The sequence below is a fragment of the Lemur catta genome, chromosome 7 (genome assembly GCF_020740605.2).
Source record: "Lemur catta isolate mLemCat1 chromosome 7, mLemCat1.pri, whole genome shotgun sequence".
NCBI classification, from domain to species: domain Eukaryota; kingdom Metazoa; phylum Chordata; class Mammalia; order Primates; family Lemuridae; genus Lemur; species Lemur catta.
In genome coordinates, this window is record NC_059134.1 from 71543467 (window position 1) to 71559153 (window position 15687).

At 35.2% G+C, this 15687-nt stretch overlaps 1 protein-coding gene across 4 annotated transcripts in view; it reads right to left on the minus strand.

The window, feature by feature from the left end:
• The window catches only part of PIK3C2A (phosphatidylinositol-4-phosphate 3-kinase catalytic subunit type 2 alpha), an 89543-nt gene that overhangs the window by 7134 nt on the left and 66722 nt on the right, over positions 1 to 15687 (minus strand). For 2 of the 4 annotated variants that reach the window (XM_045557604.1, XM_045557605.1), the window contains 9 exons: positions 14674 to 14778; positions 13593 to 13685; positions 12081 to 12210; positions 7807 to 7943; positions 5421 to 5590; positions 4592 to 4748; positions 3754 to 3863; positions 1751 to 1958; positions 410 to 534 (listed from right to left, as the gene is read on the minus strand). In XM_045557604.1, coding sequence (XP_045413560.1) covers positions 410 to 534; positions 1751 to 1958; positions 3754 to 3863; positions 4592 to 4748; positions 5421 to 5590; positions 7807 to 7943; positions 12081 to 12210; positions 13593 to 13685; positions 14674 to 14778 — 1235 coding nt within the window. Of the gene's footprint in view, positions 1 to 409; positions 535 to 1750; positions 1959 to 2859; positions 3100 to 3753; positions 3864 to 4591; positions 4749 to 5420; positions 5591 to 7806; positions 7944 to 12080; positions 12211 to 13592; positions 13686 to 14673; positions 14779 to 15687 lie in introns of those variants that run through there. The other 2 variants (XM_045557607.1, XM_045557606.1) reach the window with 2 other exon arrangements.

Here is a 15687-nt window from a genome sequence, read left to right on the forward strand (position 1 = left end):
GCACACCACCACGCCTGGCTAATTTTTCTATTAATGTTTTTTGTAGAAATGGGGTCTTACTACGTTGCTCAGTCTAGAAGAATCTGACTTTTTAAACCAAGATTCCAAATTATTATCTGGTGTTGCTTACTATGGTACAGACAGCAAAGCTGAAGCTTCAGCTAAAATTAGAATGCTAGAAAATCCTATGTTTTAAGATAGTAATCATTTACTTATTGTTTATTCATTCAACAAAAACTTACAGCTCCTTGTCTCTATCTAGTTTGGTATTAGACCCTTGTGATACAAAGGAAAATAAGCTAGACATGGTCTATACTATCTTACTAAGTGAAAACACAGTTTTTCACCTACATTTGCTAGCAAATTGTTTCCTACAAAAAAGGATTAACATACAAGGATTGGGACATACCCTGGTAACTTCCAAAGTGGAAAAATAATACTGAGCTTATTGTGAAGTTCCTGAAACTCGTCAAATGTCCGGAAGACAAATGATGGTTCGAGCTGTCCTTCCCTCAAAATTCGGACTACATAAATCTGAAAAGAAATCACACCCCAAACACATCAAATTTCCAATAAAATCTTTCCTGACAGAAAAGAAATTTAAAGCTTGATCATTATATGTAATCCAAGTGCTTTTAACTGGGTAAGAACATATATGTCATCAATAGGAAACAGCAAATATAAAAGTCATTGTATTTATAGCACATTTAACTACATTCTAAAAGGGATCATAACCATTGTAAGATAAACAAACTAGAACTTGAAAGCAAAAGCCATTTTATTTCCAGGATTGAATAAATGTACTTTCCAAATCTAAAAATTTAGTTCAATTCCAATGAAAATGTAACTTCATTTAAGAAAGTCAATAGGAAAAACGGTGAAAAGCTTATGGGGGGGAGAAAAGGAAAACTTGTTTTGCTGGATATTTAAACTATTATAAAGTTGTAGCACTTTAAAGAATATAACACTGGTGTATTAAGAGCCAGATATCTCTATAGAAGACCAGAAATAAATTCAGAGATATTTATATAAACTTTGTATATTTAAAGGTGGCATTATTAATCATTGGGGAAAGAATGGACTACTTAATAAAATAATGTTAGGATAAAATAATAAACATACAAAAATATACTAAAATTTATTAATAAAATAGGTGAAAATTAAAATAATAGTGAAATAGCTTTCTAAAATCTATGAATTTGTCAAAAACTTTAAAAACTGACAGTGCTGGAAAGTATTATCCAACAAAAGTATTAGCATAAGGGTAAAAAATCACAGTAAGAAAGATGATATTATTATAGTCTTGAGGGGGGAAAAGCACACTGAAGATCCTGTTTCTGTTTAAAAACAAACTGCATGTTACATTAGAGAGTAAAATAGGAACTTGGACTTTTTCTTTGTATACTTCTGTATTGGTTGAATTTGTTACAATGAGCAAGATTTCCTTTGAAATTAAGGAAAAATTGAAGATAAGGAATGAGAAAAGCAGAATAGCACCACCCTTTTAGCCTTGTCTCTGAAAGGAAGAATATCGTTTGGTACTCATAGTTTTTAGGCAAATTTAGCAAGAAATAAATACCCCCCAAAATTAAAGATGCTTCGAGTACATTTGCTTTTTGTTGGACCACCCAAGGAAGAAACAAGCATGAATAGAACAAATGCTCAGAACTTTAGTGGAGTCAGCAAAAGAAGTAGAAAGGACAATACTAATGCATGCATGATTGTCTACAAATATTGAAATCAAACTTACATAATGTTTATCTGGGTTGTATTTCTTATGATATGTGAAAACAGAGACTTCCTTGATTCGACCATCTTGTCTAAAGGAGTATGTTTTGGGTGAAAATGAAAGGATGGGCTCATCATTAGAAGGAAGACCAGAAAAACGAAGCTGAGCAAGGTTGTGAATGAAGAAGTTAAACTTTGTGGCAATGCTTCCCAAACTTGACTCAATCAGCCTACAAAATAATCAGAAAACTTGTTAATAGTAAATGTTCATGAGAACACATGGCAAATTCTTTCAACATAATAAAAGTTGAAAAACACTTTCATTCCTTTTAAAATGTTAAGCAGATTCTCACTTTGCCAAGAATTCCTTTTGTTCTATAAGCCAAACACTTTAAATACAACTCACCCCAACAAAAAAATTCAGCCTAAAAAAGAAATGATGCTTAGCTTTATTGAGCCCTGTGAGGTGCAAGACTAACTAAAGAGCTATTAGGGATAGGAGATAATTGGCATAACGTTAAAAAGATGAATTCATTATTCTATTATATTCCCCTATAATAAAGGGGGAAAGCGATGACTAAATAGGTATGAAAGAAAGCATTCAAGGTAATCCAAATTTTAGAAAATTCTCTTCTCTCAAATAGTAGAATTTGGTGTCAGACTCCTTCAGGTAATCATAATTTCACTCAGTTGGGAAAAAAATTTTCATACAATGGGTGGTTTGGAAGGTAGGAAGCCAGAAAGATGAAGGACATTCATAAAGAGAAGTGTGAGAACCTCAAACACAGGTTTTTGCCTCACTATGGACTGAATGTTTGTGTTCCCTCAAATTCGCATGTTGAAGCCCCCATCCCCAATGTGACTCTGTTTGGAGACAGGGCCTTTATGGAGGTAATTAAAAAGGTTAAATGAAGTCATAAATAATAGAGCCCTGATCCAACAGGGGTGTCCTATAAGAAGAGATGAGGCAGCCCACTCTTTCTCTCTATGTGAGGACACGGCGAGAAGGCAGCCATCTGTGATCTAGTAAGGGAGCCCTTGCCAGGAACCTAATTGGTTGGCACCCTGATGTTAGACTTCCGAGCCTGCAGAACTGTGAGAAAATAAATTTCTGTTGGTTAAGCCACGCAGTCTATAGTATTTTGTTGTGGAAGTCCAAGCAGGCAGATGAATAAATACATGCCTGCTTTGTAGTTTTGCCCAGGGGAGCCAATGAATCTTTTAAAAAACAAAATGAAAGAAAACCCGTCAATACCTAAATTGTCAGGATTAGTTTGGAAGGCTATACAAAAGTCAGCTTCCTTCAATTCATTTCAGCCCAGACTCTTGAGACTAGGGAAGTCCAGTCCAGTGTTTTATACCTCTTCTCCACTGAGAGGAAGAAGGCAAGAGAAAAAGGAGAGAAAAGAAAATGAGCTCATGTGTCCCTCCCTGCTGTGGTATTATGATGATGTGGCAGCAGTAGTCAGTGACCAACCTGATCACCAGACCTTTAGAGCATATTTGCTAGGAAGATGTTTTTAAAACAATAACAACAAAGTCAAATGCCAGTCATTGGTACATGTGTTTCAAGTACTACGTCATAACAGTTTACTGCTGCAGTGACCCAGAGTTTGCTGTTTTAAGTGCTTAAGGAATCCATGAAAACTGTCATGGCAAAATCCTGAAAAATTGATCAGTACATACAGCATTTTAGAAACAAACCTTAAAGAGATACATGGCACTGTAGAAAACATGTTTCTCAGAAACAGTTCACAAATAGTTTTTATCACTGAAATCATATATGAAATAAACTTTGAGAGCATGTATCTTCTGGGAAATAAATATATTTTTTAAAGTGTTATTGCAAATCATCTAAATTTTTCAGTAAATAAACTTTTGACAACCTACTATTTGCTAATATTGTGAATGGTAATTTTTTCCTGTAAATCAGAATTTTGATATATAGAATTTGTTTAAATGAAGGTAAAACAAATCAAAGCCAAATAGTATGTGGCTTCTCCAATATACTTAATTATGCCTTACCTAGTAAAGAAAATGGTAGCTTCTGCATCTGTAGTTTGGGGTTGAAGTGCATCTCTAACATACTTCAAATCTTGAATACTTGTAAGTTCTGGTAACCCTGAAGGAATCATCTGTAGAAGAAAAAAAAAACAGTTTTGTGGGTTATATTTGTTATATTTTTAAAAAATCTTTTCCCCACCCCTCCCTGCAGGCTGGTCAAGTAATTAGAACTAAAGCAAACAAAAACCCATCATAGTTTTGAGGAGTTTACCTAAGTGATTACCTTACAAATGAGAAAATCAAGGCCAAGGAAGCTAAGTGACTTGTTGGAAGTCACAAAGCCAGTTATGGAATAAAAGTGGTAAAATCCAGACCTCCTTTTGTCTAGGCCTCCATTTTTATTACCACATCAATTTCAGTCACAATAATCATACTGAGTTTTTCTGTTTTTGTTTTTTTACTTTTTACTTAAACATATAATATACATCCAGAAAATGACAGAAACCTTAAGTGTACAACTTAAAGAATGTTCACAATCTGAACACACCCAGATTAAGACATCTGCATCCCAAAGGCCCTTCTTGAGCTTCAGTTACTGCTACTCCCCACCCCCAAGGGTAGCCACTCTACTGGCTTATTTTGTGTATTTTATATAAATGGAGTCAGACAATAAGTACTCCTGTGTCTAAGTTTATTTCACAGAGCAGTAATTTAAAAATATTACAGTAATAATTTATTACCTGACATTTGTGACTATAGTAAAAATGTTATTCCAAAATCACAAAAAAATCCTTTTTTAGGTATTAAAATACAGATGCATTAATATAAAATTAATTAAATGCTTATAAAGAACAGTTACCAGTGAAAGGAGGTTAAGAAAGAGGTTTGTTTGCTTTCTTATCAAGTTGTAGGCCTGACAGCAGAGGTCCACAAACAACTGGAAACGGATGGTGGGTTTTTCACCCCCATTAATGACATACGCCATATCAGAAGTCAGCACAAAAGGAGCCCGATCCCTATTTACAATGAAAGTACACACAAAGTATTATTTATAGAAGATATGCAAATAGTGCTATTGCTATTACATGGTTATTAAACTAAGCTATCTGAGCTGTAGCAATTTCTGAGAAAACTTCATATCAGGCAGTTTCGAATTTCCATAATTCTTTAAAATTCACATTTTCAAGAAAGCTATTACATCATAATCTCATTATTTAGACAGAATTTATATATAAAATTTTCTCCAAGGTGATATTTATAAATTCACACGCCCAAAGAGAGACCAAACAGTAGTTAACAAACATACACAGAGAAAAACTTTGTCCTCATTGCCATTATATAAACCGAACCATTACTAATAGTTACTGCTAACTAGATAGAATAAAATATACCTTAATTTGTTTCAACAAAGTTTACACACACACACACACACACACACACACACACACACACACACACACACATTCTCTCTCTCTCTCTCTCTCTCTCTCTCTCTCTCTCTCTCTCTCTCTCTCTCGACTACTATGTGGTAAAGTCATCTCTTTGGGCCTTGTTCATCCCCAATTATGCTCAAAGGGAGCCACAAGGCAATGCATAGAAAGAAAAAGCCAAGGTCTGGGACATTAACTTCTCAAACATGAAGTACCCTTTTTACCTAGCAATAGCAATAATAATCATAATATTAGTACCTTTTAAAGCTACCAAACATCTGTGCATGGCCCAAAAACTTTCCAAAGTCAATGTGAAACATGTGTCCTGTGCTTCGAAGCATTATATTGTCATTGTGTCGATCACAGATGCCTAACACATAGGTGGCCACACAGCATCCAGCACAAGAATAGATAAAATTCTCTGAAGCCTATTAGAAAGATATAAAATAATTTTAGGAAAAAATTACTTTTAAAAGAGGCAGCGTTTACAAAGATTAATGTAATTCATCACTCTTTAAAAACACTGTTGTAATCCACTCTCTCAATAGCATACAAATTAGGATATTGTAATAAAAGCCAGCCTTCTCATATTTCAAAAACAAAAACACTCTTCTAAAGGTAGTTACTGTCCCTTTTCTAGTTTTTGTCTTATAAAAGGCAGGGATCCCTACCAGTCCCTACTTAGGCTACATGCTGGCTTTGAACAGCATTTAAGCATCATGTTTGTGGAAACCTGCTCCTCACAGACTCTGCTGCTTACCACAGGTGACATCACTGGGGAAAAAAATTCATCTAGAAAGAAGAATACTTTGGGATTTTTTTTCTCTGCTTGTAGGAAGGACATGAGTAAAGAAACTCAGATCATATCTTAAAACATCCAATAATATAATTAATGTATTTCATTTCCCATTTGATGACTCCCTATGTGTTACCTACAAGTTTTTCAAGGCTAGAGACCTTCTTTCACCTTCACAAGGCCTCCAGGGCACACCACAGAAAGTATGCGGTGCCAGGTTCTAATTCCAGTAGTCTGGTTCCACATGGCAGAATGAAGTCATCTGGCTCTTTTATTTTTGGTTGCACCACCTAGTTTATAGTTCACAGCAACATCCTTCCTTAATGAGTACCTCCACCTTGATTCTACAACTACGTCCCGCCTATCCTGGGGATTAATAAAATTACTAATATAATATTATACAGAAGGATACAGCAAGATGTCTACAATGAGTATTTTTATCTAAAGTATGCATATTTAGTTTATTCTCAAAATACTGTATTTCAGAGTGGTACAGTCATATGGCTCTATTTGTCCATGTGGTAAAATTTTATCCCATAATTCCCTAGAAATCATTACCAATGATAACAGCAAATGTTTACACAAACCAGGTACTTTCTTTCTCTCTCTGTATATATATTAACTCATTTAGAATCTTATAACAAATCAATGACTTAGGTACTATTATTATCATCATTTGATAGATGAGAGAAAATGACCCATAAAAAGGTTACTTGCCTCAGATCACATAATTGTTAAGTGGCAGAGCCAGGATTGAAACCCAGGCAATGTGACCCCACTATGTTATATTCCCTCTTATTTATTAAATCGTACTAAAAACCAAATACATAAAAGGTACTTAATGTATGCTACTTGACAATTATTTTGTGGAAAGACTCATTAGGAATCACAAAAAGGCTAACATTATTAAAACAAGTATTGGCTTCTGTTGCACTGCTTTCCCCAGACCACAAAGAAGAAAGAAAAGGGAGTGATCTTACAGTTTAAAAGACCCACAAAGGACAAAATTCCCCTACTTTACCTTTGTAGGTCAACAGACAGTACTTGTATATCTATAAAGGTAATACATTAATAATATATAAACTAGAAAGCTAAATGACATTAAAACAGAAGTCTAAGTATATACCACTCTAAGTATTCTTGAGTCTTCCTTAAGCCAAGTGAGGATAGTTGGAAGCCTTATGTCCTAAGAAATTGCCCTTTCGTCATATGTAATTCAAAATAATACTAAAACAAAAAACTGATGCTTCCAATAATAATAAAGAGCTATCAACTATACAGTTTTCTCTATGCAGTGCTTTATATATATTAACTCATTTAATTCTCACAAAAACCATATGACTTATTTTTACAACCATAATCTATACTATAATACTATAGTATGTACTATATTTTATAGCAGAAGTCACCGAGGCACAAAGAGGCTAAATAATTTGCCTAAGGCCCTGCTGCTGGTCAGTGACTTGGGGCCTGAATTCAACCCAGAGAGTCTGGCCCACAATTTATCCTCTTAACTACCACACGATGCACCCACTCTTACTCATTTCCATAACTTCTTCCAAGATCTTTAGGAAATATAACATTCTGGGTTATAAAAAATACTTGTTTTTCTGGCCTCTGAGTATATGATTGGAATGGTTTTTGGATAATTTAACATTGGTTTCACTCAGATGCCTGCCAATAAACCCATTCTATTTTATATTTTTTTCTATACTTAAAGAAAGATGCTATTTTCTTGACTTAGACTAAATGGCTATTTAGTCACCAGAGCTAGAAAATGAAAGCATTTGAAACCTTTGTAACACATTTTTGACAAAGTCACTTAGAATAAGGAGACACGCTAATCACCTTTTCATATTCTTCTTCAGAGGGATTGTATTTCCTCAGCCACTCTGCAAGTGGTTTATCTTTAAAGGATCCTGTCACACCATATTCCACTTGGATTTTCCTGAGGGTATCTGAAGCAGGAACTAGCTCCACCATGCCTTTAATGACAAAATATTAAGCTATATGAAAATGTCTACCAAAAGCAAGCCTTTTAAAAATTTATAGTTTTCAATCTTTGACATAAGACACCAGCTGGCAACTGTCACTTTCAAAGAAATCAAATCTGGCAGGCTATGCTACCAGAAAATGTGAGCAATCATTTTTTATTTTTAAAAGTACTGAAAGATGGCCTTACTAACAACCTGTCTAACAGAGGAAAATAAACTATCAAACAGAAAGAGAAATAAACTCACAAAACATAATTGCCCCTTTGAAGAGAAAGCACACAACTACCCCTTTGTGGGTTTTTTTTTTGTTTTTTGTTTTTTGTTTTTTTTTGAGACAGAGTCTCACTCTGTTGCTGGGCTAGAGTGCTGCGGCATCAGCCTAGCTCACAGCAACCTCAAACTTCTTGGCTTAAGCAATCCTACTACCTCAGCCTCCTGAGTAGATGGGACTACAGGCATGCGCCACCATGCCCGGCTAATTTTTTCTATATATATTTTTAGTTGGCCAGATAATTTCTTTCTATTTTTTTAGTAGAGACGAGGTCTCGCTCTTGCTCAGGCTGGTCTCGAACTCCTGACCTCAAGGAATCCACCCGCCTCGGCCTCCCAGAGTGCTAGGATTACAGGCATGAGCCACTGCGCCCGGCCTACCCCTTTGTTTTAATTAAACACCGGTGGCCTAACTCATTATCTCTAAGACTTAATTTTCTCAGCCTTGAAGAGCCCTAAGTGGACAGTAGGGATGTGAGCTCCCCACTCCAACTCTCTGCCTCAGTTCCTGCCAAAAACCAGATTCCAAGGATTCAGATAAGCCAGAAAGAGCACCTACAACACCTTTGCTGCTGCTTCTGTTATCAGGCTGCTGAAGCAGAGAAAAAAGGAGCCATTTTTACCCTCTAAAACTCCAAACAACTGTCCCTCAGGGCTCAGCACTACCCTCCACCCTTTTCACCCTTTTCACTCTCATTCTCTCTGGAAAAGAGACGTTTACTTCTATGTATTTTAACCACTGTGTGAGAAATCTTTCTCCAATCTGCCGAGAACACCTAGTAAGTTTCCACCCTAACAAGTACCCAACATGTAAATGTTGATTTCAACTATTTGAGACTCTATAGTCTGTACACCTATGTGCTAATCCCCAAAGGATAACAATTTTAATTGCAAACTAGATGATACTGACCTAGCTGGTAAAGTTTCTTAAAAGATACATACTGTCCCATTTCAACACAAAAATCTTTCTCTAATCATGTATTTGGGCAAGATAAAGATGTTTCAGAGTATATTAAGGCTTTTCAAAGGGGAGAACAGGTAAAGATTGACCTTCTGATATACTTAAGTCTCAAGTATGTGTTTTGTCTTCCTAGCTGGAATGTAAAAGCCTGGCTGGGCAAATTGTTTTTTGTTTTATCTATAACTCCTTTAAAACAAGTAACAAACATATAAATTATGTGATATTTACACAAAAGAAAGCAATGAGGTAGGTTTCTATGTGCTTAGATGAAAACATCTCAAAAATAATGTTATTTAAAGACAAAATCCAGATGAAGAACTGTATCTTTTGTGTTTAAAAAGAAAGACTATTGTGCACATTGGAATATATACAAAATATTCCCAGAAGGCTATGTAATTGATTATATTGTAGGAGTAGGATGCCTATGATTGAGGATGGAGGTGTGAGAGAAAACTAAGATTTACCTCTCTATTTATTCTATAATATGCTATCTGGATGTTTTACTATGTGCATATATTATTAATATAATTTCAAAATTATTTATATATTTTAAAAATGAAGGAGATGCATTAGTGTCAAAATAAAAGATATGAAAACAGAGATCTGCCTCTCAAAGGACTGGGAGGAAATAAAGTTGACCAAAGCCTCCAGGGCACCCGATAAAAAGTATGCAGTGACACGTTCTAATTCTGGTAGTCTGGTTATACATGGGAGAGTGAACGCATTTGGCTCTTTTATTTTTGGTTGCACCACATAAGTTATAGTTCACAGTGATATCTGTCCTCAATGAGTATCTCCATCTTGATTTTATGACTATGGCTAATCACCATGTACCACCAAACAGTGGACCAAAAGTTCACAGGATATACAAAGTACTACGATTTAGATAACAGACAGTCGCAGCCCTGAGGAAACTTAAGAAGGGAGAGATTACTATAGGACGAGATGTTTGTGAAAAACTTCACAGAGGATGTGGCAGTGATTTCTTAATGTGAAAAATAAGGATACACTGAGATTAACACAAGTGAATAGCTTAACACAGGACAAAGAAAATAGTAAGCACTCAACCATTAGTTAGAAACAACATAAAAACATGGGGAATTTGATTGAGCCTGCAAAGTTACAAAGTTCCAAAAGGAGAAAGAGGAAGTTCAATTCTATGAATGAAGTATGGCAACAAAAAAACTAATTTAATTGAGATGACAGGCTCCCATTGAGGAGTCTTACTTGATAAAACAACTTCCATTTTTACAAGATCTATATGAAAAAACAACCAGCAAGAATTCATAAATTGATCCGATTTCCTTTTCTGACAGGATAAAGTTTGCACATCCAAACTTGAGCAATGAAAAGTTATAAGGCTCTCAGGCTGTCCTGATGGATAAAATGTGGAGTGACTAATAATACAATGAAGATGAGTAAAATACTGTACTTGATTTAGCAATCACCTGAAGGGAGGTCTCTAGTGGCATGCCACAGGGTTGATCTTTGGCCCTTTCTTGGTAAACATGTTTCCCAATGACTTTATCAGAAGCTACAGAATGTACATTTTTCAAATCTGTTTATGACACAAACTAAGAGGTTCAATGACAAATAACAAAAGTCAGATTTTAAAAAGAACTCAAGCTGAAAAGCAGTAGATCAAATAAAGTCCTACACCAAGTCTTCTAAGATACAAGATGCAGAAGAAGTACAAAATGGCCAAGGCACAGCAGGAGCTAGTATGATGATGGTGACTTACTGGTTTTATTTGTGAATAAGCTTCACATGTGTGACACTTTGCCCATCCTTTTGTATTATACAAAATCCAGGTGCCACTCTTAAGGCAATGAATTACTTGAACCATTTACAAGGAGAACAATCAGGTGATAAAGTAATTTAAAGTCACCTTTGATAAATGGCTGGGGAATTTGTAATTGAGAATCTGAGGCCACAATACTGGTCATCTTGAAGAGGGAATTAACTTAATTATGATAGTCTATAAACAGAACTGGAACCAATGGGTAAAAGACACCAGGAAGCAGTCCCCCTTATTCACCTGAATACTAGAAAGAATTCTACCTTTCAGAGGTATGAGGACTATCCAGCATAGAATGGACTACCTTGAAATGTAGGAAATTCCCTTCACTACAAGCGGTTAAGCATAAACTGAATGGCAAATATTGGAAGGACGATTAAATAAGATAATCTTTCAGGTGACTTCCTAGTGTCTATGATTAGAATCTGGGAAGCATTTTGCATTTTCACCAACCATCGACGATCTTTCCCTTCTTTAAAAACTCCACAGCACCACCTTTGATAATTCTCTTAGAGCTTTTAACTTATTAACACACTAATTACTTTTATATATCTTTACTTGCTCCTTTCTAAAATATAAGTTCTACATATTCTTAGCATTTTACAGATGGTAGATAAAATACAACCATTAGTCGAATAAGAATAATGGTGATGGTTGCCATTTATAGAGCACATAGTATGCATCAGATACATTCATTACTTCATTACATTCATTATTTCAAAAACTTATGCCATAAATAACAAGGAATTTTCTCTTAGTTAAATAAAAAAAGAAGAAAGAAAGAAAACAAACTTTGTAACCATTGTTTTATTTTACAGAAATGAAATCAAATTTATGGCCTTATTTTTAAGTTCAAAAGCTAAAGACCATAAGGTCCTCATTGGGTCAATTAATGGGGACAAAGGATTTATCTGGGCTACCCACTGAGTTGTTTTTGTAAAGAGATTTAATCATGAGCAATTCAATCAATAAAGTAACAGTAGATTAAAATAAGAAACTGAGATCACAGTATATCTGCATCAGGACCCTTAGGGCAGGTACATTATGAGCTAAGTTCACTGAAAACAATAAGACACCAAGACACAGCTAACAGGCTTACCTCGATCTCTGCCAGTTGAGAGACATTTGAAAATTACCATCCTCAGATCTAGTCCTTCTTTAAGCCAGATCTTATCCATAATCTTTATCATCTGTAAAGCTAACATATCTTGCCTAAGATCTTCGCCAACCTTAAAATTGAGAAAACAAAATGAAACTTGTCCTTCTTTAAGCCAGATCTTATCTATAATCTCTATCATCTGTAAAGCTAACATACCTTGCCTAAGATCCAACCTTGAAATTGAGAAAACAAAATGAAACTTGTACGTCTCCAAAAGAATAGATCACACATTATAAAAGCTGGGGATGGGCCATGGGGGAGAATGTAAAGAGTGACAAATAAGATGAACACAGAACTGCTGCAAACTGCCTTTTTATTCTCTTGCAGCATTCTAGAGAGTTACTTAACCTCTTTATGTCTCAGTTTCCTGAATTGTATACTTTCAAAGGTTGAGTTTTATGGTATCTTAATTATATTCAATTTTTTACAGGGGTAACATGGGGGATCTTTGTGATAATCAAATGTTATATAACTCGACTGCATCAATGCCAATATCCCGATTGTGATACTGCACAATTGGGTAAAAGGGTATACAGGATCTCTCTGTATAGTTTCTTACAACTGCCTATGAGTCTACAAATATCTCAAAACAAAAAGTTTACTTAAATATTCACCTTCCCAAAATAAATTGATTCTAACTGGAACCCCAGCAAGTTTTCATTTACCTTTTTAAATCAGATAAAATAATTTTAATATACATAATGATGAATATACTTTTGAGACTAGCCAAGAAAATTATGAAAAAGAATAACGGGAACTTGCCTTAACAAATATTAAAACTCTCTGTAATCAAAACAGATTGTTTCACCATGGATTTCAAAAAAAAGAAAGAAACAAACAAAAAAACAGATGGAACTCTTTTAGGAAAAGGCACCTACATTAATAAAATGAAATAGGGCCCCAAACTAGATCTGAGTATATGGAAAGTTTCTATATATATATAGCAAACCTATACACACACACACACACACACACACACACACACAAACCTTCACTTAACCAATTCACTGAATTAACTAAAATTCTCCATTCTTTTTTCAAAATATACAAATTATGATCACAACACTCAGAATTTTGATAGGTAATAGATTACTCTGTAGTACTCTAGTCCTGCTGCTCCCCACAGGCAAGCTGACCAGTGCCACTGCTTATGGCTTTGCAGTTTTGCACTGCACAACTCTAGGGGATGCCATTGACATCACAGCCTGCATGAAAGGCACTTCCTGGAGTTACCGATATGCTCAACAAACATAACCATATGCAGCAGCTCTAGCCCAGAGATGCATTTGTTCCCAAATCTGTGGGGAACAATTTATATCACTGATAATTTTTCATATATAGTTATTCAACTTAATTACATATTAAACAAAATTACCTTTGTAAGTTTAGAAAAGGAAATTGACAGAAGAATTTCTAAATTGCCATTAAATAAACAAACCTTATTTTGCTCACCTTAAACATAACATTAATTTCTTCCCCCATAGGGTCAGCATTCACCATCGTGACTTTTAGGGGCACAGCATTAGAACTAAAGAAGGAACATGACTGCAAATACAACATGTTAAGCATTAGAAAGATAACACTGAAATAAAAATGGGTTGAGAATTATTTTGTCTTTGGCATTTTCCGTTTTGTTTGTTCCTTTAAATTATGGTAAATGAAATAACACAAAAGAACTGCTTTTTAGATCATTTGGCAGATAATAGGCATACAAAAATACTTTTTGAAACTTTAACGTGGCATGTATGAATAAAAGTATCATCTCTCTAGGCAGAGAAGCAAAAACTTGACTTGACACAAAAACTTTTGAAGTTTGAGCTTTGTAAGTGTCTTAATCCCTCAACAGAATACAAAGACTTGTGATACTCTTATCCTTCCTCTAAATCTGCAGTCTCCAACCCCCAGGCCATGGACCAGTACTGTGGCCTGTTAGGGACCAGCTGTAGAGCTCTGTCCCCTGCCATCCTCCACCACAGTCTATGAAAAATTATCTTCCATGAAACTTGGGGGAGGGGAGGTGCACAGCAGAGGGCTGAGAGCAAGCTCTGCCTCCACTCACCTAACCCCTGGAAAAATTGTCTTTCCTTGGTGCCAAAAAGGTTGGGGACTGCTGCTGCAAATCACTATGATCTTGTGATGAGATCTCTACTTTTTCTATTTAAGGTACTATCATAATCAATTAGCCATAAAATCAAATATTGACAAAAACTTTAAAAATTTCATTAGCAAAGATCAAATCTTATTTTAAAATGAAACTCACTAAAAGATAATTTAAGACAGTGGGAACAATTTAAGAGAAAAATTAAAAACCCAAGGCAGTAAAAATTTTACATTTTTTCTTTCAGGAATTGTGATTAGGTAAAAATATGCTGAGATAAATATGGATCTTAACCACAAACAGACATCCATCCATACATACTTATAACCAACCTATGCAGGTTTTATCCTCATTTGTCTTATGCATACCTGCCCATTCTCCGCCCTATGTATTATTTTGAAATGTAATATAACTTATAAGTATTGTATGTGTCACCTTAATATTTAATTCTTTTGCCACTAGACTTGGCTTGAGAGGGAGACGGCATTTACTTCTCAGAAAAAAGGACTGGACTCGTTCCATACTCCTTTGGAGGACAACCTATAGAAAGAGATTGATACTGTAAGTACATAATAAAAATGAAGATCTATTTTAATATGACAGATTATGTTGTGGACACAATTTATAAAATGCCCAATTGTCACATGCTCAAAAAAAGTTGTTGCTAAAGAGAGTTAATTTTTACTGTAAAATAAAATTAGAATGGGCAAAGGCTATAAAGATAGGGGAGAAAAGTACATATGGCCAACTAACGTACGTGAAAATGTTAAGGGCTCACTAATAGTCAAACAAATAGAAAGTAAACAAAATGAGATGCAATTTTATATCTACCAGATGAAAAATAAAGACAACACCAGCAGTGGGAAATAATTTTATAATCTGTTGGTGGGGAGAGAGGTATATACAGGCATAGCTTTTTTTTTTCCTTAATGTAAAGAGGTTTATTCTGAGCCAAATTTGAGGACCATGTCCTGGAGCCATGTTCAAGAAGCCTTGAGCAAGTGGACTCACTACGGTTCCAGCATAGCTGCAATCTAATATTAGGTATTATAACTAAAAATGTATGTATCTCTCAACTGAGCTATTTTACTGTTGGAATATCCTATAAAGAAATACTAACAAAGAAACAAAAACTTATACACTAAAGTTCACTGAAGCACTATGTGGGAAAGGAAAAATGTGTAAACAACTTAAACAGAGGTAACGGTTCATAACTCATGCTACAGGTTAGTCATGGTGGCTAACGCCTATAATCTTAGCACTTTGGAAGGCTGAGGTAGGAGGATCGCTTGAGGCCAGGAGTTCAAGACACCAGCCTAAGCAACAGAAAGAACCCGTCTTCACGAAAAATAAAAAAAGAAAATTAGCCAGGCGTGATGGCAGACACCTACAGTCTCAGCTACTCGAGAGGTTGAGGCAGGAGGATCACCTGAGCCCAGGAGTTTGAGG